At 37.3% G+C, this 24,660-nt stretch overlaps 3 protein-coding genes across 3 annotated transcripts; all 3 read left to right on the top strand.

Moving 5' to 3' along the window:
• The first annotated feature begins 251 nt into the window (after positions 1-251).
• LOC114151242 (ras-related protein Rab-8A) lies at positions 252-6,305 on the top strand. Its single transcript, XM_028028336.1, has 8 exons — positions 252-481; positions 1,842-1,902; positions 2,304-2,364; positions 2,705-2,782; positions 2,891-2,980; positions 3,060-3,125; positions 4,315-4,365; positions 4,469-6,305. The coding sequence occupies exons 1-8, from the start codon at positions 358-360 to the stop codon at positions 4,556-4,558; spliced, it is 621 nt and encodes a 206-aa protein (XP_027884137.1). The 5' UTR covers positions 252-357; the 3' UTR covers positions 4,559-6,305.
• Positions 6,306-10,203: 3,898 nt separating this feature from the next.
• hsh2d (hematopoietic SH2 domain containing) lies at positions 10,204-15,054 on the top strand. Its single transcript, XM_028028330.1, has 6 exons — positions 10,204-10,328; positions 10,693-10,821; positions 12,247-12,336; positions 12,413-12,578; positions 12,740-13,000; positions 13,824-15,054. The coding sequence occupies exons 2-6, from the start codon at positions 10,697-10,699 to the stop codon at positions 14,268-14,270; spliced, it is 1,089 nt and encodes a 362-aa protein (XP_027884131.1). The 5' UTR covers positions 10,204-10,328; positions 10,693-10,696; the 3' UTR covers positions 14,271-15,054.
• Positions 15,055-16,201: 1,147 nt separating this feature from the next.
• On the top strand, positions 16,202-22,280 carry tax1bp3 (Tax1 (human T-cell leukemia virus type I) binding protein 3). The gene is made up of 4 exons (XM_028028337.1): positions 16,202-16,422; positions 18,296-18,415; positions 20,698-20,775; positions 20,900-22,280. Exons 1-4 carry the CDS (start codon positions 16,384-16,386, stop codon positions 21,095-21,097), a joined length of 435 nt encoding a protein of 144 aa, XP_027884138.1. The 5' UTR covers positions 16,202-16,383; the 3' UTR covers positions 21,098-22,280.
• The last annotated feature ends 2,380 nt before the right edge of the window (positions 22,281-24,660 follow it).

Below are 24,660 nucleotides of genomic sequence, written 5' to 3'. Positions count from 1 at the left end.
TCCTGTACTTATTTGTGCTTACTTTGTTTAAATAAAGTTAAAAAAAAAAGTATATATATATATATATATATATATATATATATATATATATATATATATATATATATATATATATATATACTCTTATATATATATATATAAAGAGTTCTTGGTTAAACATATCAAATTTATTGTAGTTAATCCGGGTGGCAACAGTCTCCAAAACGAACACACCCACTCGGGCGGCAGCAGGCTTCCTGAGCCACGACGACGTCGCAGAGTGACAGTTGATTTGACCAACAGGACGCCCCGCAGCAGCAGCGACCTCTCCGTCTGCACAACGGGCGGGACATCCGCAGTAGTAAGCTAGCTAATAACATGGCGAAGACTTACGATTACTTGTTTAAACTACTTTTAATCGGTGATTCGGGAGTCGGGAAAACCTGCGTGCTTTTCAGATTTTCAGAAGATGCCTTCAACTCAACGTTTATCTCAACTATAGGTGAGTGGCGCTCGCATCCTTAACGCCTCAGCTGACTGAAAAGCGGCGCCGGAGCTGCCCATCCCGTCATGCTAAGTTGGTGCTAACTTTTCTGGCTAGCATTCAGCGACTCAGGAAATGCCCAACCGGCTTCAGGGAGAGGTCTTTAGGAGACCTTCACTGATTATTAACATGACTTGAATGCTTTGTAAGCACGGATATCACTGATTTGTGTTCGCTTCGAGCCCGTTGTGGTTGTTTTATAGGCTACACAGACGTTGACAGCTGAGGTAACGTGCTAAAAGCTAAAGCAAGTTAGTTGGCAGTGTCATTTCCCTTATGACCAGCTGGCCTGTACTTCGATCTGTTGTTGACAACGCAATAAAAAAAAAAAGTCTCCATTAATCTGAACATCACGAATATTTATCTAAAGTTCATCCATAAAAGGCCATTCAGTTTGGCTTATTTGACCGTGTTTAATGAACAATATGGATTATTATTACACCAATAAACATTAGCGCAACTTGTAAAACGTACCGTAATTAACCACAGCGACCGGTTTCTATCTGTAATCCAGGTTAGCCACGCAGTTTGTGCAAACAAACAGAGCCGCAGCTATAGGACAATATTTATTTGAATTAAAATTAGCTGAAGTAGTGTTATTTTACTTGAATAAACTCTTTGGGTATTTCACCTAAGATGAGTAAAAGAAAATATAGTGATGCACTGATCAGGCTTTTTTCTGGCCACCTATTTTTATTATTTCAATCAGCATTAGTTTTAAATCCTATATGAAATAAAGGAATTATAATAAAATACAAATTTATAGACCAATATATCCTAAATAATAAATAATTAAACCATAAATAGTACATATTGTGATTGATATAAAAGGCATATATTACTATTATAATGTAAAATACACTAATGAATTCAGTCGCAAGATGTCCTGACATTTAATATCTTCACTCATTGGCATAGTTTGTTCATATGTTAGACAAAGTATGCCAACTATAGACATGACTGTGGCACCTCATGGTTAGATCTATGGGAGCCTTTTTTGCCATGCCAGTACAATTTAAAACCATATGTTTGCTAAAGGAGGTTGGGCAAGTCAACGTAAAACCTTCCTAACAAAGAAACACATTAAAAATTTCAAAATTATTAGAACTTAACACTTTTTTAAGTGGCATCAGTCCCAACATGGATGAGTGGATGTAGCTGATTGCTGGATGGATGTTTAAAATGCAGTAACTAAATGTTGTTGTTTAAGTGTGATGTTGCAAAATAATACTTCAGTATTTCCTAAACAACATACACAGTTTTGTTGCTTTATGAAAATACTCAGGTTTTGTTTGTTTTTCTTTGTTTTTTTCCCCAGGTATTGACTTCAAAATCAGAACAATAGAATTAGATGGAAAGAAGATCAAACTACAGATATGGTGAGACGAACAAATGCTGAATATTTAACACTAGTTCTAGGTAGTTCCTAGTATGTATTATCACCATAAGCTTATTTATTTATTTTTTTATTGACAAAGTGGCTACTTACTTGTTTACTTAGCATTTTATATTTTTACAATTTATAGCATTTTATTTTTTATTTTATCTACAACTACTACTCAGTAGTAGTTGTTATTGTGTCTTGTCTCTATGCTGTAACTGCGAAGTAATTTCCCCGCTGGGATGAATAAAGTACTTCTATTCTATTCTATTTACAGCCCTCAGCTGTAATAAGTGTATAAACAAATGACAGTGAGAACTGTCTAATGCAATCTAATTTTGTAAGCCACAGCAGTAAAAAAAGGAAACTTTACAGAATATTTTTTTTTCCTGTGTGTAGGGACACGGCGGGACAAGAGAGATTCAGGACCATCACAACAGCCTACTACAGAGGAGCCATGGTAAGATGCATTGTCATCTTTACTGATGATACGTTGAAACTGAACAGGTGCAGTGACATTCATTTAGCTGCTAGCTGTTAATCCTTTACCTTTTCAGAAACACGCCTCGTATTGGTGTTCTTGTTTATGCTCTACACACCTGAAAATGAGGAGTGTTTTGTTCGCCTCTTGTTTAGTTTAGGCTTAGCTGCATGCCTATGTCTTAATTTGAAAATATACAGATGAGTCAGATAAACATACATTACAGAAAATTATATTTAATCTAGCAATCAGATAAGTAGGAAATGGAATCAGTTTTTAACATTTTTTTTTCTTAAATGTTTTTTTCTGACTTCTCTAGGGCATCATGTTAGTGTATGACATTACCAACGAGAAGTCCTTTGACAACATCAAGAACTGGATAAGGAATATAGAAGAGGTAAGACCTTAGATTTTTGGTGACAATATTCTGCAAAGATGACAGTAGTGAAAGTACTTCACTACTGTAATCACCTATTTACCTCACCATATTTTGTTTTTCCTGCAGCATGCCTCTGCAGACGTAGAGAGGATGGTCCTGGGGAATAAATGTGATGTCAATGACAAGCGACAAGTGTCCAAAGACAGAGGAGAGAAAGTAAGAATAGCTGGGATGTCATGGAGTCTTTTTTTCCCTTTGCATCGTTTCTGACTTTTTTTTCTCTGAACCTGTTCAGCTGGCATTGGAGTACGGTATCAAGTTCATGGAAACGAGTGCAAAAGCAAACATCAATGTGGAGAATGTAAGTCCCTTCCTTTTCTTTCTTTACTTTTATTACTCAGAAAATCAGTGAGAATAGCCCACATGTTACAGGATGGTGTACAAGTGCTTCAATCTTTTGGGGCTACTTAGTTTTGCGATTATTGAAAAGCAACAAGCTGCTGCATTGCCAGATTCTATGCTTGTACTTTGTCACCTGTAGAAATAAAATAGTGTTAGCTTAATCAATAGAGTGGCGCTTCTTTAATTTCCACACTATTTGTGTTTAGGTGGACAATAAATCAATAATAATATACTTCACAATAGACACGTGATCAATTTTGATAATACATCTGATAGTTTTCAGTAATTTCACTGAACTCTGATCTAGAACCGCACAGCATTCTGGGGGATGTAGGCAGAGGAAAGACTTTATCGGGAAGGTTAGAGGCACCCACTGTCTCACTCTGGCTACCTAGCAACAACAACTTGCGCATCGGCGGTTTTAAAATTTCACTACCATGCCTCATAACTACTTAAAATAAAAAGAACAGATAAAGGTTGAAATGCCGCCACCAGTTTGGCGCTATTTCAGTTATTTAAAATAAAAAAAAAAACAAATCAGTAATTATCCATATTAACCGATATAAATATCTTATATTGTGTTACGTTTTTCAGCCATATTGCCAGAAATATTTTAAAGCAGTTGATAAATGTCTTTTAGTGTAGGAAAAATGCTTCTTTCAGGCAGCTGACCGGCAGCGTGCAGCAACTGGTATCTCTATTGGCTGCTAAAGAGCTCTGACTCTGACACTTTCTCTGGTTTACAATTTGGAGAACTTGAAATCCTAGACATGGTGACAATAACCTCATTAAAAAGTTTACATCTGACACTCTTCAGAGTCTATGTATCTGAGTTGCTGCATAATTAATGAGCATAATAAACGGAGACGCCGTCTCCTGCATTTGTCTAAACTGACTCCCTCACAGGGATGAGCATATTTGTTGATGTAATAGTGTCGGATTGACACGGCTAGATGACTACATGTTTAATCATGATTCACGTCTGTGGTACATCTGGTTTCATGTGGGGGAAAGATAACAGACCATTTCCTTTTCTTTTCTATTTTTTTCCCCCCTGAGGTCGTCTTCTCACACAACTGCACACTCCCACCTCTCCTGAAGCATTCATCTGAGACACAACTAATGTGCATGCTTGTTTTTGTCTGCAGGCCTTCCTAACCCTCGCCAGAGATATTAAGGCAAAGATGGACAAGAAACTGGTAAGAGTGAAAACACGGTGCGACGCAGTTTACTGGCGGTTGGGGAGAATTTTTGTTTTTGCCGTTTTCTCAAAACTGGAAACTCTTCGTCTGTCTATTTCAGGAGGGCAACAACCCTCAGAGCAGCAACCCGGGAGTCAAGATTTCAGAGCAGCCCAAGAAGAGCAGCTTCTTCCGCTGCACTCTTCTGTGAGAAAGACGGAAGCGCCGACATCCACCATCGCCTTAACTGCGTCCCCCACTGGACAGAACTGGACAGAGCACACTCTGATGCCTGTTTTATTCTTCCTCCCTCGTCTTCCTTCTTCTGATTTATCCTTTGATTAATTAGATAAAAAAAAAAATAAAAATCCCTCCTAGTCTACCTACCTGTGGATTTAGCAGCTGCGGCCTCGGTTACACACTGACAGCTTCGACTTGAATCCAGAAATTTTATTCACTTTTAAAGGCTGTCTCCTGGTGAGACATTGAAGACGATCAAACCTTTTCTGCCCACTTTTTCTGCCATCTGACTTTACAAAGTCTATTTATTTCATTCTTCTAGACAACAGGACCCCGGATTCTTCTACATGTTTGCACTGACAGCTTGGTCAAAATTTTCTTTTGTTTTTACATCTACGACATGTAAAATGCAGCATGTAAATATCTATGTGTATCACTGATTATGAAAACGTACCTTTTACTCATCACACCTCCTCGTGGGATTTACATTTTCTGTCCGTCTTTATCGTTCTTCATGGGTTGAAACATTCCACGCTTCTCGTTAACACTTTGATGTGCAATGTGACGTATGTCGGGCCTCTGGTTTGCGCTTATTATGTACGCAGACGGTTGACTTGTAGTCGGTGCAGTCTAAGTTAAAGTAAGACGAACAGCCGTACTCACACCCAAACACCTGGAGGATAGTGCAGGAGGAATCGCAGCGACGATGAAATCATTGTTTTACGCTTTTGGGTTTTTTTTCTACTTGATCCACTTGTCCGTTCCAATGGGGGAATACGTACTCGACAGTTTCCTGGGCCTTGGATTGGGGCTGTGCTGTAGCAGTATTTATGGAGAGAAACAAGACATAGCACCAAAATGACAAAGTGCCCTTTTTATGTTCTTATTGAGTATGCACTTTTTCCTTTTTGTTCTTCCTGTTTATACAAAAAAAAAAGTTCTTAACATTTATTGACTGTTGCGAGTCTTAACTGAAAGAAACAAAAGATATTAATGCACAAGAGATTTATTTACCCTCTTTGGTCCTCCTGAAAAACACCTGAGCTGTGACGCCTCAGTCGTCTAAGCCATCGAGTCCCATTAGTCTTTTACCAAAGCATTCCCACTTGCTGGTTGAATGTTTCTGCAGATAGCAGCTAAAGACGGTCGGCGTCGTAGTGAAGCTGCCCTCGCAGCATTCTGTCTGCTCATGGTAAAACCTAAAAAAAACAACTGTTTTGCACATGTGATTCAACATGCTTTATTTGAAATTAGGATCTCCAGAATTTTGTTCACAGGGTTAAAAATAGGAAATTATTAGAAATCTGAGTTCATATGAGAGGTTATTCCAATGAGAGTCTCTTAATTACTCGTAGTGCTATAAAAGTTACTGAATCACACCTGTAACTTCATGTTTAGTCTGTGGTTAACTTTTGAGCTTTTGGTTTGTTTTCAGCAGTTCTCTGAAGACCCATTTTATTAAAGCACCATTTGATTAGTGAATTGATTCTCTGTCTTTCTGAATTTGACAGTGTTCTCATATCTTCAACATTCCTAAAGTCAGGTTGGGATTTCCTCAGAGATTATCGATGGACTCGGTGTGGAATACATAAAATAAATACATCAGCAATTGTAAATAAGATCTTCAATGATTGTACTGTAGTTTCATAAATCCTATTGATCTACACTTTTTGTAGATATATGTACCTTTGATTTATTAAAAAGATTCTTTGACATGTTTTGGTGTTCTCTGTTGCGTATCTGGAGCTGGGTTTTTCTTTGAGTGCAGTGCTTCACTCAGATTTTCTGCAGTTTTCAATCAGAAATCACATGAGGTTCTGTTTTAGGTGAGTTAATGTCAGGTTTTCCCATTTGCAACTTGGTATTTATTTGCGTATAAGTTCTGTTGCATTTAAGGAAGTAAGGAGCATGTGATCGGTTGGATATACTGTACGTCAATCTCAGCAATCATTAATATGATTGGCGACAAGATTAAAAGAAGTACTTTACTAGGATTGGGTTACGCAACTTGCTTGTATTTTTACCTTGAATCTCATTACATTTTACCTGGAAATTCTTTACATTTCTTTCAAGGACAACATACACAAAATCAGTTATGATAAATCAGTTAAAAGTCTTGTCACATAACTTAAATGTATTTTTATTAGATTTTAATCAATTATCAGTACAACATTCATGCTTGTTTATGCTGAAGGAAACTGATGCTGGTTTTCAAACATAATTTACAGATAAGATTTGACAAGTTTGATTCAAATTTGAATGCAAACTCCATAAATATCACAACCACATTTTGCTGCATTTCCATCTTCTATCCACAGATTATAAAATGGATTTAGTGCTAAGTATTAGTGGGACTAATCTAACACATGAATATTGTTAGATATAAGCCACTCCATTGTAACTCTGGCTGTGTGTTTTAGTCTTGTACTGGTGAAAAGTAAGTTCTTGCCTCAGTCTCAAGTCTTTTGGAGCCTCCTGGATTGTTCTGTGTAAAGCTCCGTTGGTGGAGATGTGCTCACGGTGACCTGAAATGTTAGTTTTTGCATTTTGCTTGCTGACAAAAGGATCTAATTTTGGTTTCATCTGACCAGAAGATTGTCTTCCTTAAATGTCTTCTAGCAAACAAGAAACAGGATTTTCTAGTGCTTCTATTTCCATGATATCTTTCTGCTCCTTTTCCATAGTGGTCATATTTGTGGAGAGACTTACCAATAGCATTTGGTAGAGTTACTCTGAGCTGCCTTTCTCATTTGTTTGACCAGCCTGTCAGTTTTGGTGGACAATAATATCATGATAAACTTGAGATGTTGTTTTATTACTTAACTGTGCTTTAAACTTCTCCACAACTTTATCTCTACGTCCCTCGGTCATTGTGATGCTATTTTATTAGTTATTTTTCCTCCAGTAAATCTGTGAGGCCTTTAAACAGCCTTTATACTGACATTAAGTTTTATTTTTTTCAGGGATACCAAAGTAAGATAGGCTAAATGTAAATGTCAATGCCATTTTTTGAAGATCTGTAAATATTTGTTAAAAAAAGAAGGAAAACCATGCAATATTTTCCTTACATTTTGCTTTTATGTGATACTTTGGGTTTACTATATGCAATTTTGTGAGAAGCTTGTAGTTGTAACATGGCAGAGTAAGAAACAGAGTACTTAATGGTCCACTTTTCATTTGGGTTCACATTTGAAAGGGCTACTAGACATGTGTGTGTGTCGGTTCCTCCAGGTACTCACACTTCCTCCAACAGATGAAAAACACGCATGACAGGTTAATTCCCAGCTCTGAATTGCCTCTAGGTAAAAGTGAGTTCGTTCATAGTTGATTTTCTGTGTGATGATGGCCAGGCAACCTTTCCAAGGTGAGCCACACCTCTCACCTCCCGACAGCTTGCTCAACATCTGAAGAATGTAGAGTTTGCATTTTGTTTATCCTTCTACTCTGGTATTTTCTTGGTTTTGTGCAAATATTAAATATTTTAAGCACTAATTTGTATACACCTATAACTAATCTAACAAAAAAACTGGCCACTGGTACACTTCCTCTTCCTGCAAGTCGGCCAAATGTGTGTGTATTATAAGCTGCAGCCTGCAATTGTTTTGTTTAAAATATATTAACTCACAGAGAAGTGAAGGGAGACCACAAAGTGACAAATACCAGGTTACAACAAAGCTTTTACTTGCTTTCCCCCTCCATTCATGCAAAAACACAGCCCGATCTATCAAATAAAATGGCTCCCTTTCTTTTGTGGAAACAAATGTGTGAATGCTTGTAAAGAGAGCATTTACATGCAAATGGAGAAGAGTCCTCGAAAAAATACTTCCGTGGCATTCCAACACTTCTGTTTTACAAACAGTCACAGAGGGAAATCAGTGTGCTTTGACCTTTGTTCAGGCATCTACTGAGTCACTTGTCAAGTTGGAGGGCTGTTCTGAAACACCTTTGTGGAAGTTCAGTGAATCAGATCATAAAGCTGTTAATTTGTCACCGAAAGCACACAGCAGACTAATTCATTAGTTGACTGGGATTTTATTGTCTTCCACAAAGTCTCTGGTAATGCTTGTAGGGATGATTAATTTCCTTTTGTATTAAATCCAGGAAGTTTCAAACTGAAAACAGCAAAAGGTGGAGTTTTGTGTGTAGCCTGTCAGAGCTGACCACTAAGATTTGCACAAAAAACAGCTTGTTCTGACATCACAATCTGGCTCCTGGCAAGCCAGAACAATAAATGAAGACTGATACTACTCAGGCTCCAGATGCCGACAGTTTGTGATGGATCGTTGCTTTATTGTAGCTTTGGGGTCATTGTCCAAGTTTCAATTCAGGAAAAAAATGACTCTGAAGATTTACTGGAATACTAAATTAAAAACACTCACATAACCTCTTATCTTTGTAGACTTGAGCAGCTGTAGGTTATGTAACACTGACAGGAGGGTAAGTCAAGTCATGAGCTACTCAATTGTTTTTTTCCACTCATAATCTTAAACACATGAGAACATCTGCTTCCACAGAAATAGAAATCCCATTTAGAGGTGACTTAACCCTCTGTTTGACCAAGCATCAGACATCTGGATACAAACAGTGCACTGTAAAGGGATTTACAGCCACCTTGAACTTTTTCAAAACAATGTGTAGCATTACAACATCAGTAGATGGTCTAGAGGTGTGTGTTTAACCAGCACAGAGTAGTTCATAATCATTGGAACTGAAAGAAAATCATGCAAATTTGGATTTTTACATTTTTATGAGTAAAATTCTCAAAGTTGTGGTGTGTATTTATAGTCAGCCCCTTTTCTCTGATGCCTATAAATAAAATTCACTACAATCAGCTGCCCTTAGGCATCAATAAATTGTTGGATAGAGTCAACCTGAGTGTAAGTCAAACTCAATAATAGTACAATTGTACAGTGAAAGGATTGGGGGTTGGAGGACATTACACTTGGAGAACAAGACATCATTTATACTAAGGAACACAGCAGACGGGTCAGGGATAAATTTGTTTAATAGCTGGTGCTAAGTCCTGCAACAGTATCTTAAACATTGAGCATCTCACAAAGTACTATTAAATCCATTATCCTAAAACTGAAAGAGGATGGCACATCTGCAGCCCTCTTAAACTCAGAGGCGATGGAAGGACAGCATTAATCAGAAAACCAGCCAAGAGGCCTGTGGTACCTCGGGAGGGCCTGCATTGATCTACGGCTCAAGAGGGGCAATTTGAGGAGGGGTCAGCAAGTTATGCGCTTCACAAATGTGGCCTTCAGGGAAGAACAAGAAGAAAACTGTTGTGGAAGAAAGACAAATGAAATCCCATTTGCGATATGTTTTAAGCCGCATATGGAGCGGAGCAACATCTGGTACAAGGTTCTCTGGTAAGATGAGACCAAACTTTGAACTTTTGCCCAACAAACAAAATGCTGTGTGGAAAACTGATATCAAATATCAGCCTCAAAAACTGTGAAACAAAGTGGTGCAAGTATCCATCCTGCTGTTGGGTTGCTTTTCTGCAGCAGAGACGGGGAAGCTTCTTCAAAGGTCATAGGAGAGATGGATGGTAGAAGAAAACTGCAAATATTTGCAAATATTTTGCAAATGTAAAACACTGCATTCTGTTTCTTTCCAAATATGTGTCCCTGAATGTGCTGCTGTCACAGGAAGACTTTGCCTCCGCCCCCACGCAGGTGTTGACAGGTGACTGAGTTCTGCAGCGTCATTTCACCCTGAAGCTATCAAAGAAGGTGAGTCACATTTGTGTTGCTCTGAGCTTAGATTTACGCAGCAAAAAGAACTGATGTGAATCTTCATTGTCATCAACTGCAGCAGAGTTCTGTTTTACTCTTTAAAAGCAACTTGTTTTCTTTGGTTTGAATGAAAATAGTTAGAAGTTAAAGTTTGCTTTTGTGAAAAGTCTTAGAGAGGAAAAATGTTCTCAGTGCATTACATGAAAACACTTCCTTATGAAGGAACAACAAATACCGAGAAGGGTAATGAGTTTGTGGTTTAATGAACACTGCGTAGAAAATATCTAATGTAATGAGTCAGTGAAATAAGTAATTTGGATGTGCATTACAACAGAACTACATGATGTTTTTATTTTGTCAGGACGATGGAGTGGAGTCAGGCGACACAGGGTCAACAGGATCCTTTTACCTGGTTCACGGAGTCCCAGCTCTGGTCTTTGTTCGGGAACGGCTCGGTTCCAGATTGGTTTCATGGGATCATTACGAGGAAGTAAGTTTTCAAAGTCTATCACCATCTGCCATCTGCCACTGTAGCAGTAGGAATGTACAGGAGAGAGCTGGGCTCTTACCAATCACACACAGGAATGATGTCAGTGTCACAAGGTGCAGCGATTGTTTTAGTAAGCTTAAAATAGCTTACTAACGCAAGCTATTTAAAGGTTGATTTAATGAGTTTCTTGAAAACAATCAAATACAAAACATACAGTTTTGAAAGAAAGCTAAAAAAGAAAAAATGCAAAAGGACCAATTAATGAGACTTTTGCTTAAAACTTCAAGTTTTGAATCTTCACCAGTTACTGAACAGGAAATAAGTGGTCAGCACGGCCCTGTACAGGTGTTAATATTTTATCACATAGTGCCACTTTAAAACTACCATACCATCCTCACAGTGAAACATGGTGGTGGTAGCATTATGGTAGGGGGCGGTTTTCTTCAGCAGGAAAAAGGAAGTTAATTAAAGTTGGGGGCAAGGTGAATGGAGTTAAATACAGAACAATCCTTTAGAGGAACAAAAAGTAAGAAAACAACATATAAAATCACGTTAAAATGCATTGAAGTTGGTGGATGTGACGTGACAAAACATTTACTCCAGCAGACGTTTCCTCCTGCTGCAACAGTGCAAGTAATTACCAGCTGAAATGCAAGTTGAGTTTTATTAGAAAGTCATAATGTGCATCTGGTTTTCAGTTAGTGCATTGTGTTAATATACTTCTTCCTATAACTGCATCTGCAGACATGACTCCCACTGGTATTGGTATTTATAGAGGGTCAGTTTCATACAAAGCAGAAATCATCAGAATCAGCAAGAGAAAGATGCAGAACTGCACAGCAACATTTCTGTCATTCGTTTTATTTCTCAGTTAGTTCCTTTCATTGTTCTGTGCTTGTTGCAGACCTATGGTGCGTGCAGCATAAAAGTGAACCATGATTGTTTGCAATTTGAAGGAAGGACATCTGTTGATTGACCTATTAAAAAAAACAATAGTTCTATTTGCTACAGCTTTGCTGCAATATTTACTCAGTCCTGACCTTTACTTGTGCTACAAATTATTAATCTTTCACACTCAACAGATCTGCCCACACCCAATTTAAACAATAGACAATGGGTTAAGCTAATCAGTATTGGATAAGTTTCAGTTTACTGTATTGACAACGACTTTGGGATACTTACGATTCTAAAAGAAATCTTTTCTCGAAGCAAAACAAAACAAACACAGTCTTTCTATATTTAGTTATTATTCTGGACAGTTTATTTTCCATAATTTGTGAATGAGAGAATATGCTGTTATTATGTAAAAGTATTTTTTCTGTGGCCATTAAAAAATTGAAAATGCAATAGTGGCGCAGTTAAAAATGCATTTCCAGCTGAAAGTGTGTGTGTGAAAGAGGCCTTTGTTTGCGCTGATTTGTGTAGGACAGCAGAAGAGCGGCTCACGTTGAAGCCGCCCGGCTACTTCCTCATCAGAGTCAGCGAGAGCAGAGTTGGCTACACCCTCTCATATCGGTGAGTGTTCACAGCTTTGTAGTGCCATTTGACTAAGAGGTCAAAATCATCACTCTGTTTTGTGGGCCTACCTCAGTGAAGACGAACACTGCAGACACTTCATGATTGATGTCCTGGAGGACGGCCAGTACATCATATTAGGGGAGAACAGGACTCACAGGAGTCTGCAGGACCTGGTGGACTTTCACTGCCGGAATCCCATCATGCCTTTCAATCAGGTGCTCACAGTTGCTTGTGGAAAGGTAAGAATATAAGTGTCTCTTCTTCTTGATATGGATTTGCATCCTCAAAGTTTATATGGTTTTTATGAATATTGTAAAAGAAAAAAATTGCAAACAATTGTGTGCAAGTTGAATTAAGTCCAAAAGTGAATCAGTGCCTGCTTTGTCTCATCTTATTTTAGTCATCAGCTGACCGTACAGACTATGCAGAAATACTGTTCTCCCAAAGACCCCGAAGCTACACCACCAGTCTGCTACCAAATAACCTCCGACAGTCCAACCCGAGTCACCCACAACGAGCGGACGAGATCCCACCCGCCCTTCCTTATCGACCCAACAATCTGAGGAACTCTGCACTCTTTCTCCCAAACAGCCAACCAAACAAACTTTACCCTAGTTTGGAGAACGATTTCCAACACTTCACCTCTCCTCCTCCTGCTTCGGTAATGTGACAAGAAACATTACCGAATTTCAACTAATTCGGTAATGTTTTGTGGTCAAACTGCCAAGATGGAAACAGTTTTGTTGTTTCAAGAAGAATGTTCATGTATACATTTTTTATTTACATTTTGTGGTAAATGATGATTCTTACTTTTTAATATCTATTTTTTTTTATTTTACAGATTTTTCTTTACATTGCATTTTGGTTCCCTTTTAACTTTTATTGAGGCACCCTTTGCCTTTGCTGAGGGTGTGTTACATATTGTACAAGACAGAGATTTAGCACAGTTGAAATTAGTCTGATGAGTTTTTACTCCAGACAATGTAATGGACATTTAGCATTTTCTGCTTTACATTTAGTTACAAAAGCAGACATGTCTGCAGGGCAAAAACCAGTTTTGAGCTGCAGGGTGGTGAGGTTATTAACACTACTGCCTCAACTTGGGTTTGACTTCCAGCTGGGGCTTTTCTTTGTGCTGTTTTTGTGTTCTCACCCTGCATGCAAGTACTCTGGCTTCCTAAAACATGCATGCTAAGTTAGGTGTTGGAGGTTAATGCGCACCTTCATGTTTCTGTTCCTCTTGAAAATTAAAACAACTAGACACCACAGTTTGTGGACCACTGTTTATCCACTATTAAATTTTTTTTGCAGATGCAATGAAGTGATCGAAGAGACTACAATTTCTTTGCCTGTTGGAATATTTTTCTACCTTAAACCAGAGACGAGACTGATCGCCAACTTATTGCACTCTATGTTTAAGAGACATGAATGAGATTTTAAAATCTAAATCCATGTGTCCTGTGCTTTATGTTTCTGATCTGCAGCCAGCACCAAATATGAGGACTAGCTCTCCCTGTATCCAGCCTCCTGAAGTCCCTTTGAGGAATCATGTTGTCCAAAAGCAAAACCTTGTCTGCAGCAGAACAACCTCGGTGTCCGACAACTCCTCTACACCGTCAGCCACCGAGAGAAAACTCTTCACCAACATCCAGCCAGTGAAGTTACATGATCTGAGGCCATCAGTAGCTGTGAACCTAAAGAGCCTCAAGAAGAAATTCCAGAAGAAGATGAGCAACCCACAGGAAAACGTCTATGCAGAGATTACTAAAGGGCCAAATGACAGCAGCGAAGTCATAGAAAACGAATACCAGGAAATCACAGGAGAGCTCACATTTCGTGTTCCCCCTCAACACCACACAGACGCGAGACTAAACGATCAAATGCTACCTCAGGAGTACAGATCACCTCCACCTTTTGCTCCAGGCTACTGAGATACTGGCATTCATTTTAAAGCTCCCCCTATTGACTGTGTTGTGAATTACACTGCAACCCCATCGGTAGATAGTAAGGAGAAATCGCCGGATCAAGAAATCTTGACTACAAATTTGTGATGTGTAGAAAGGGGATGAATAAAATGCAGGCGTGTATTTTGTTTCCACAACATAAACCTCCATATATAACTTATATGACATCTTTCTTTGAAAACTGATGATCCAAATTAATCCAGATCTAATTTGGCTTTAAAAAAATATATATTTTTGTTCCGTTTAGACAGAGTCAGATTCACTGTTACACTGTTTGAATTTTTTGTGACAACCTACAAAGCAACACATGTAAATAAAGGTAACCTGCTGCAATTTTAGGCATTAACTTTCCATAAATGTTTTACACTTCAATGAAGCAACAAATCCCTGCAAAGAAAAATTGTGAAAAATCTTTTGTTGAGTCCTACAGCAGACAAATGGGTGATACATTTGATAACATCTGTTATCAAAAAGGTGCAACTGAAAAAAAGAGAGAAAAATAATACTGGTCATGCTGGTGAGTTATAGTTATAGTTTATAGTTACACCTATAAAGTGAGTTAAAACAGTTGTTGCAAACAGTTTTCATTGAAATACTGTATGTATAATGTATAATATGTACCTTTGTAACTTTCTAATGTATTTTCAATGCAGACTTTGGTGGATGCAAAACACGTTATTTCACATGTATACTTTTGATATGTAGATGTAATATCATTAAATGACCAAAATAAAGCACTTTAAGAGATGCACATTGTAGTATTTGCAAATCCTGTGCAGTAGATAATTAATTTTTAAACACAAAGAGCCTGTCAGTACACGCTCTGGTGTTTTGTCCCTGCCAGAGTTTCAGATCTTGTATGTAGATTACATTTTTCAAGACAGATCAGAGCGCTCCATTCCAGTTTAATAGGAAACACATGTTCTACACTCATCATCAAGCTTGGAAGAAGGCTTATCGTAGAAGATGTTTTAGGCAAATACAAAATTTCATTATACAATATTTTACTGGGCAGATTGACTATTTTTAGAATTTGAGAATTTTACAGAAAACAAAACAAACACTGTAATTTATTTGCAACTTCACAGTAGGCCTGTATAAATAAAAGGCTTGCTGTGGGGAGGTATTCAGCTCCCATGGGATTACTCACACAGTTTACCTTTAGGGTATGATTCTGTGCACTCTAAGATACAAACACAAATAGATGTGTAAGCGTGAACACCATGTAAACGTGGAAGCAAATACAATAGTGCAATACGACAGAGATACAAGGGTTATGCAGCAACATCCAAGATATTGGATGTTAGTCCCTTCCCAAATGTCATTGCTCGTCATAATAAAACATTTCATATTTGATAATTGAAAACATACATAAACTGTTAATGTTGGAAGGAGAGATTGGCAGCTGGAACTGGGGCACAAGTCCTGCATAAGCTCTTTGACCATCTCTGAGGAAGAGTGTTTTTTATAGTAAGGAAAGTTATACAATTATTAGTGTCTGTATGACAGGTACATGTGCTTATTAAAAGTTAAATTAAGACACAGATTATGTGATTATTAAACCAGTTTCATAGCATGTGATCCACAGGGAGTTATTCTGACTTTTTGTTAGTTCATTGAGCAATAATAATCATTAAATTAACAGTAATAATACTATAACTAGGTCATAGTATTACTTCATATTATAGTCAATGCAGTACTTTAGACGACTGATTTTGTGCCTTAAAGGAGTATAGTTTCGTTTTTAGAGGCTCAGCCCTGCTGTCCATTTAAGGACATTAATCATTCATCTCTCTCTGACGCAGAAAGAAATGTCTGGAGGTAAAAGGGCAGCGGCCAGCCAATTAACACCGCCCTCCCTAGCTGCCAGGGTGAATGAAACACTCACATCTGAGTTTCCTGAGAGGCGAGATTACGTCATCTGGGAAGACGCTGGTTTTCAGCTCGGGATCAGCCTACTAGTAACTCGGGGGAAGTTCTTCCTCCACTAAAAACACATTTTGAAAACTTTTACGAAAGCTTTTGTTAAACATTCCTCGGCTCGTTTTTGTTGTTTGTTTTGTTAAATCACAGCTAAACGATGTCGTTTGTCCCCGGTCAGCCAGTGACTGCAGTTGTGGTGAGTTTAGGAGAGCGACTGTGTTTCATTGAACTGGTATCTATTGTTCATCTTTTTGGCCAACATTAGGGATTAAACTAAGTAGATATGTGTAAACATAAGCGCGAATTAACTATCATACGGTAGTTCTTGTTTACGGTGTTAGTGTTTTCTTTGTTTAGTGAAAATCAGAACATTTGTGTCAGATTAAATTGTAGTTTACTCATTTACATTCAGCCAGGTAATTTGAATAATCGAAGATGTTAGTCGATTTTTAATTTTATTTTTAACAATCTATTTTTACAGTTGTTACTTTCACACAGTTTGAAAATGTCCTGACTGGTACGTCACTCGCTAGGTGTGTGAGTTCTTCCTGGTCCGTGAACGCAACAAAACAGTATTTTTTTTTAACCCGTTATTTTTAAATTCCTGGCTTTATTTATATTTTTTGACTGTATCGCAAACTAGGAAGATCAGCATGAATCATTCACTACAGTGGTTCTCTCTGTGGTTAATTTACGGACTTACTTTTTCTCTTTTTTTCCTAACATCAATGTGATGAAATGACTCGAGAACTGAAAAAAAAAATAATTACAATCTTTGTCATATTCTAACATGTATTTAACTTTTTCTTTGTAGAACAAAAAAGCCTTTAATTATTATGTGACATTGTTTTTACCCGCTTTCCCTTGCAGGACTGTGTGGGGCTGGTCATTTCATTTTTCTTCATTTTCCAATTCAAATGTTTTTTGTTGTTGTTTGTTTGTTTGTTTTAGCACATTCCTGTTTATCTCTGCATTCTCTTTCAGCTTTTCCTGAGCTCACCACTGATTTTTATTTTTTTTTATAGGCTTGATGTCTGTGGACTTTTTTTAGTCCAGTGTGTGATTATTACTCTGTTAATTGTTCCTGCTCAACAGTCAAGCAGTGATCTGTTTTTTTAGTTTTCTCTCAGGTTTGATTTGAGGTTCATCTGACCAGTTCCTGCTAGAGTCCCAGAAGAGTTTAGAAAACTCTAAATGTTTTAGTCTTGCTTGCTGAACAACCAACCAGTTGCCAAGAAGGTAGCTTCTAATTACCGTTATAAATACTTTTGTCCCAAATCACTTCCTGTTGCAGCTTTGTACTGTTAGTTTTGAAGCTTTTCTTCCCGTTACCGTCCCGCTCATTGTGCATGGTGGCAAGATAAGCTTACATTGTTGTCCAGGCTTTTTTTCTCCACCGTTTTAGTTGTTTAGGTGCGTTGCCGTCTTCTGGTCACCATTTCCAATTTATAAACTGCAACATACATCTGTCTTTCTTTCTGCAATTACATGTTTTCTTCTATTTGCTGTTGTTGCCCGTGGTTGCAAAGCTCTAAAAAGGAGAAGTTTTTTATCTGGAAATCCTGACTCATTGGCTGATCGACAACATCAGTGAAGTCATCTCTAGACTTCATTGTATTAGAGAGACTCTGTGGTTATTCATCACCGCACACAGGCGGCCTTTGTGTTGGAGGAGCTCTAGAGTCAAACCCGTCCATCAGTCTGCAGCTGATTATCACACTACAGGGAACTTATTAATCCATCTTCCATGGAGTTGGCAGGAAATGTCTCAGAATCAACTCTTATGTTGTGAAGATGCTCCCTGATGGTGTAGGAATATTGAATGCTTTAATTAGCAACAAGTTTTATTTTGCACAAACATTTCTTTGTAGTAGCAGAAAAAAAATGGCACAGCTGCAATTTGTGCTGATTTTGTGCTCATGTCTGAACAGCGCAGTAATGACACAGTTGGGCAACAATGCCAGATCACTCGTGAAGATTTCATATGTGCAGAACAGCTCCCAGTAAGTCAGTGGCTTATACTGAATGTTTTGCTTAATATCTGATTTTGTCTGGTTGTTTTCTAACAGCAAAGAGTTGAAATCCAGAAGCTGTGCCAAGGAGAAAACCTGATTCTGGGCTTCAGCATCGGAGGCGGTATCGACCAGGACCCCGGGCAGAACCCCTTCTCTGAGGACAAGTCAGATAAGGTCAGAAAACAAACATCTAAGCACTCATATCTACTGACTGTTTCTTATAATGGCTCTTTAACCTTGAGTTAAACTAAGATACATATTATTTTATGCTACAGAGGAACAGAAAAGTTCCTGTTATTTAACTTGGCATATACCGGTGAGCTGCAAGTAAAGAACAGGCCTGGACGTATTGTTAGTGGCCTCATGTGAGAACAAGCCAGACCCAAATATGTGTGTAATTGAACGACGTACTGCAGGTTTATGCAGACTCAAGTACTACCTGATTATTGCATAAACTCTCTAAGCTGGTGGAAGTGTTTGAGAACTAGTCATGTGTTTCCACTTATCCTATTACAGATGAATGATAACTTTAACTCGCAGTCGGCTGCGGCTCTTGGAGGTTTGTGTCTGTATTTTAAGCTAAAGTGTCTGTACCTTCAGTGCTTTGTAAAAAAAAAAAAAAAAGAAACACCCTTGGAGTAATTACAGCTATGAGTCTTTTAGTCTTTATCAGCTGTTCACATCTGGAGTCTGAAACTTTTGTTCATTGTCGCATTGAATGTGTCACATTCGTACACATAATTTTTCGAGTCTTGCCTCAGATTCTCAATTAGATCTAGGTCTGGACTTTGATTAGACCATTTTAACACATGAATATATTTTAATTGAAATTGTAGGTCTGGCTGTATGTTTTAGATAATTAGCTCCAACCATCCTCTCATCATCTCTGACCAGCTTCCCTGTCCCTACTGAAAACAACACTCAGATGATAAAAATACAAACAGGAGAAGTGAGATGGAATTATGGTTTTCCAAAGATGTTTGCAGCACAAACATATAAAAAAAATTTAATTCCCTTTTCTTAATTTGAAACACATAGTTTTAATAATTAATCAGTACAGTCCACTGTATGGTAAATGTGCAGCTCAGGTTCAAAGCAGAGGGTGAATAAACAATAACTTACTAACAACTATGACACCATAAGGTTGCAACACAATGTGAAGAAGAAAGAAGTTTCTGAAGAACATTGTTGCTTTGAAAAATGGCAGAAATTCAGGGCAGAGGACTTTCCTTTTCCAATGATTTCTGCACAGGAAACTGAGATACAATGTTAGAATTTAATATGACAGATACTGAGCACTAAAACAGAGTTGATCTTAATTATTTCTGGGTATTGTTTAGATCCTGTTTACAGACACTAGATAAATCATCTAATTGATTGTTGATATTTTGCTTAGAAAACAGAGCTGATAAAAAAATTATCACATCATCAAAACCTTAAGTAAAAATACCTCAGATTCATTAAACAAAACTTCTAATCAATCATGTATAACATGATCAATCTGTTTTTACTCAAAACTGGAAAGATGTTTATTCCTTATTTTAGGAATCTAAAACAGTGCTTCCCAAAATCAGTTTTGGTGTTGTGAGTCAACAAGTGAAAGGTCTTGAGATCCTTTTTTTAGAAACCCAACAAAATAACATGCATAATTATGGTAGAAGTATGTTTGTGCTACAAAGAGAAGAGATAAAAACGGTGCCAAAGATAAAATTAATTTATTGTATTTTTGATTGTGTTTTTGTTATCATTGCACCTTTTTAACTGATTTTGTCCAAATAATCAACCAGAAATCTGTGTGATGGCTGGAAGATCAAAAAGATTTAGATTTAGATTATGATGTTTTTATTGTGATTAACAGATAATAAAAAATCAGAAGTTATTCATGGATAAATGTAGTTTTTCAATGCATGCTCCAAGTTTTTGTGCAACTGGAAATACTTTCATACAATTAAATTTGCCTTTCAGCCAGCTATCCAGAAGATAAGATAAGATAAGATTTATTTGTCATTGTCATTAACAGATTACAACGAGATTGAGATTTGCTCGACTCGAGTTAAGATGCAGGTTATGTGTATATACGTAATATACAAAGATAAAGAAATAAATAGTACAAAATGAGAAATAAACTTAGACATCAGAAGATGGTTGCAACGCCTGGTACACAGTGAAGTCAGGGTTTACAGTAAAACCTTGTCAGAGAAAGCTTAATTATCTCAATAATCCCTGTTTTCCAGTTAATGTGGAAGAAAAATGTGAGAAATAAAATTTTATTTTAGAAGAGCGATTGCTTATTCTCAGATTGTGAACTGAATGTAAAGCAAGAGTAAATATGACACGAGCTGTTCCAGTTATTTCAGTATTTAAAATGCACATTATTTGAGTGAATACTCAAAAACCTTAGTACACAAATAGAAGAGAAAATATTATCTGTATTTAGCAATGTGTGTGGTCTGCAGGGAATCTATGTGACCAGGATAACTCCAGGAGGACCAGCAGAAGTTGCAGGGTTGAAGATGGGAGACAAAATCATGCAGGTGGGTAGTAACAACTCTCATCATTGGATGCGAAAGCCACAAGATGGCGCTGTAGGGAGCAGTAAAAAAGTTTTATTGCTTATCCTGGACTGAACCTTGAAAAGACTGTCCTCCTTCCTGCCAGGTGAACGGCTGGGATATGACCATGGTGACTCATGACCAGGCTCGTAAAAAACTGACAAAGAAGAGGGAAGATGTGGTGAGGCTACTGATAACCAGGAAGTCCCTGGAAGAAGCGGTTAAACATTCAAAGGGGAGCCATCCCAGCCATCTGCCTGCACAGACTAATGCGAGGACAACAAAAGACAGAGTAGTTTTATAAACGCTACAAACATCTCCAAATGCAGCTGCCCTGTGGCCTGTAAAGCTACATCAATACAAAGAAAACAGATTCAAGTCCATCCATTTAACATTTGGTGACTTATTGAGTTATCTGAGGCTTGAGTCTAATCCCAATTACAATAAATTTATCAACTTTCCCTTTAAGACCTGTTTCTACTGCTAGATAGATGGATAGATAGAAACTTTATTCATCCCTTTGGGATTTACCCTCAGGGAAATTGTAGTTCAGTCTCCCACAGCACCAATACATCAAATACTTAAACAATTTATTATTATTTTTTTATACTTATTGTAGCTCAGTAAGAAATGAAATCACCTGAACAGTGAAGTGAGTTAGATCTTCACACTACAGCACACGAATGTAATACCAGGTAATTTTTGACCACTGGCAGAACAAATACAAAGGCTTGGAAAGCAGAAATGTTGATTGTGTGAATGAGTGTTGAACAAAATGATTCCTTCATTCTGATTTAGCTGATATTTGTTAAATTAATCTTGTTAGCATTTAGATACCGGGTACTATAACTAAATCATATTGATCACACTAACCAAGCAGCTTTCCTCTTATCTAAAGCAAAGAACCAATATTCTGCTATCCAGAATAAACGCCAAAGTTAAAGCCAAAATGCAGGGTTAGTGATTTTTTTTTTCTTTCTAAAAAAAGACAGAAAAATGGGATAGAGTATGCTGTGTCAGTATCATAGTTTATTATTATTTACTGGTCATTTTCTTGCTTTGAGTCGATCAACTTTCTAGATCTGATTAATGTGACTGAAAATCTATAACAAGTTGTTTACACAAACACCATTTTTTAATACATTTTATATTTATTTGGATGGCACCAGTCACTGTTTTTCAATAATTCTTTGTATACATTTTAAGCCCCTTGACATTTATCAGGTTCAGAATTGAGAATCATGTTGTCATATTTTTATTCATTAGAAGCTAGACAGGAAAAAGTGCAGCTAGAGAAGGAGAACACATGCATCGGGAATCAAACCGGGGACTGTAGTCTCTAAGACTGAAATATGTGTTTTATTAGAAATATTTCCCACTAAAACTGGCTTTGTACAGATGAAATCAAATCAAGAAATGTTTTGAGATACAAAAACAAGTTCAAATATATTAAATCAACACCTAAAACAAACTGTGTTTCCAATTTTCTCTTTTGTTTGTGTTGTCTGGGTTAAACATCACTTATTTAAGCTCATAGCTGACAGAAAATAATGTTCAGATTTAATTCTTCTACTAATTAATATTTAGTTTAGCATTAAAACAATCCATAATCCATATAAATTATGGATTATATACACTAATCATTTATGCCTGCGTGACAATATTTTGTTTTTGTTAAATTCTGATTTTGAGTAAAACAAACAGGTATGTATGTCTTTTTTTCACTGGCATGTTTGATTTTATGTAATAAAAACTTATTTGAAATAATTAAGTTTGAGTTTGAAGTCTTTAAAGTATCCACTCTAAACCTCCCCATTTAAGACTGATTTGAATCCGAGGCAAAATGTTTTTTTGTTTTACTTTTCTCACTTTATACACCAATTTGCTATATTGAGCTATTGAAGATGTTTTATTTCTAATTTCTGTGAAGAAGATAACTTTTAGCAAGTTAAATAAGACGACATTTCTCATCAATGTTTTGCTTTTTTTTTCTCCAGTCTACCACTCATGACATTGCACAATCCTGATGTATTTTTTCCATATGTGGAATATTGCTAACACACAAATCTAACATGATGTATATTTTTGCCTGTCGAGTATTTTTATGGTCCTAGGTCTGAATAATCAGCTGACATTTCAAAGCAGAGTGATCTATACTCTGACCTTTCTGTTTATCCTGTGGCTTTTTGATGTACAGAGCTTTTTGCACTTTCATCTCCTAAATATTGGAAATCTATACCAAATGAAGCCGTCTAAGATATCGTGAAACCCCAAGTACTACTTAAATGAATACCTGTTATTTTGACTCCGGTTCAATCAGTAATTATTAAAAATCTGATCAGTGGTGTTTGTTTTCTGAGGACAGAATTAACACTCCTACATAACGTTTATAGTCATAAAGTAACACCTCCCACATCTTGGGTGAGAGTTGGAGCGATGCTGAGCCAAAATCCTGTCTTTGAGAAATAATTGATGAGCGATCCGTCATCGTGTGTGTGTGTGTGTATGTGTGCGCGCTTCAGGGATGGGGAAGCATGCTTCATTCCACTTCTCTGCCCTTCATACTGTTTAGAGACAATAACATGGTTGCCCAAACATCTGAGACAAAGCTCAGACTTGCAGCTTCATGATGCTGCGGCGTTAACACATGGCATGTTGCTGGGTAACTAATGGACAGTTTGTAAGTGGAAGCAATGAGCATCTAAATTCATTACAAGATGCACTGTTTGAAGTAATCTAATTGACATGCATTATGTAAAATAATCATGTTTATTTTGGTTGATCTGTTTATATATTCATTACTTTATCAATGTACTAAATTAAAGGAAATTTCAAGTTGGCATTCTATGAAAATCACTTGTAATTAATAGAGCAAGAAAGAAAAAGGCAATTTACACTCAAAGAAAACACTGAGAAAAGTCTTTGTTCTGTGGGCGAGCTAGTAATTACACCAAGTGTGGTTCATACATGATCCATGCCTCCTACATTATGGCATGATAATTGCGTTTCCATGGCAATGCAATCTGCCTCTATCACTTTTTCCTACACCAAACTGGAACAGGATCATCAGAAATATATATATAAAAAAACGGTGGAACTACTTAGTTGATTTTTGAGCATTCAGTGGACATCTCTGTTTTTACCCTGATAATTAAGAGCAGATTAGAATGATGACACTATGTTTAATTGAGAGTAAAGGTAAGATTTATTAAAATCCTCTTATTGTGCTGTACAGTAGATGCTGCTGTTTTTATCTTTACAACATAAGCATACTTAAAATCTAGCCAAGACACGTTGAGGTCTTTAAAATACCCAAAAGTCAGGCTCTATAAAAGATGTGGAATAATTCCCATTTTAAAATAAAAACCTCCACCCTTTTATGCTTTTATGGCTGAAATGACTGTCATGTGATTTAAAAAATTTAACAGTATGCAATATTTTAATTCAGAGTTGTATGAAAATTTGGGGAAGAGAGACAGCTGCTGCGCCACACAGTAGGTCATTTTGGCCTGGGTGCTCTTTTGGAAGGAGGTGAAGATGGGAGGAGGAAGATTTGATCCCGTCCTGCATGGGAAGAGAAACTGCTGTTTACCAGAGACCAATTCTTTCTGACCAGGTCAAGGTTTGTTTGTGAACTCCCATGAACTTCACAGCCTTCATCACCTTTGCTGAATCGTTGCTGTGCACCACCGTTAATGGATCAGCTTCTTTCTGATGGTCTCATTTGATTCGTCAGTAGTTGAAACACTCTCTGCTCTCCTTATTTAATACTTTGAACCACCCCTGCAGTTTGTCTTTAAACTTGTCTTGTCAACCATTAAAGTCCAACAATCTCTGGAGCGTTCAGCATCTCAGGAGAAATCTCCG

The sequence above is a fragment of the Xiphophorus couchianus genome, chromosome 9, assembly GCF_001444195.1.
Source record: "Xiphophorus couchianus chromosome 9, X_couchianus-1.0, whole genome shotgun sequence".
NCBI classification, from domain to species: Eukaryota; Metazoa; Chordata; class Actinopteri; order Cyprinodontiformes; family Poeciliidae; genus Xiphophorus; species Xiphophorus couchianus.
The sequence above is the reverse complement of the archived record's forward strand: the minus strand, read 5'-3'. Positions and strand labels throughout refer to the sequence as shown.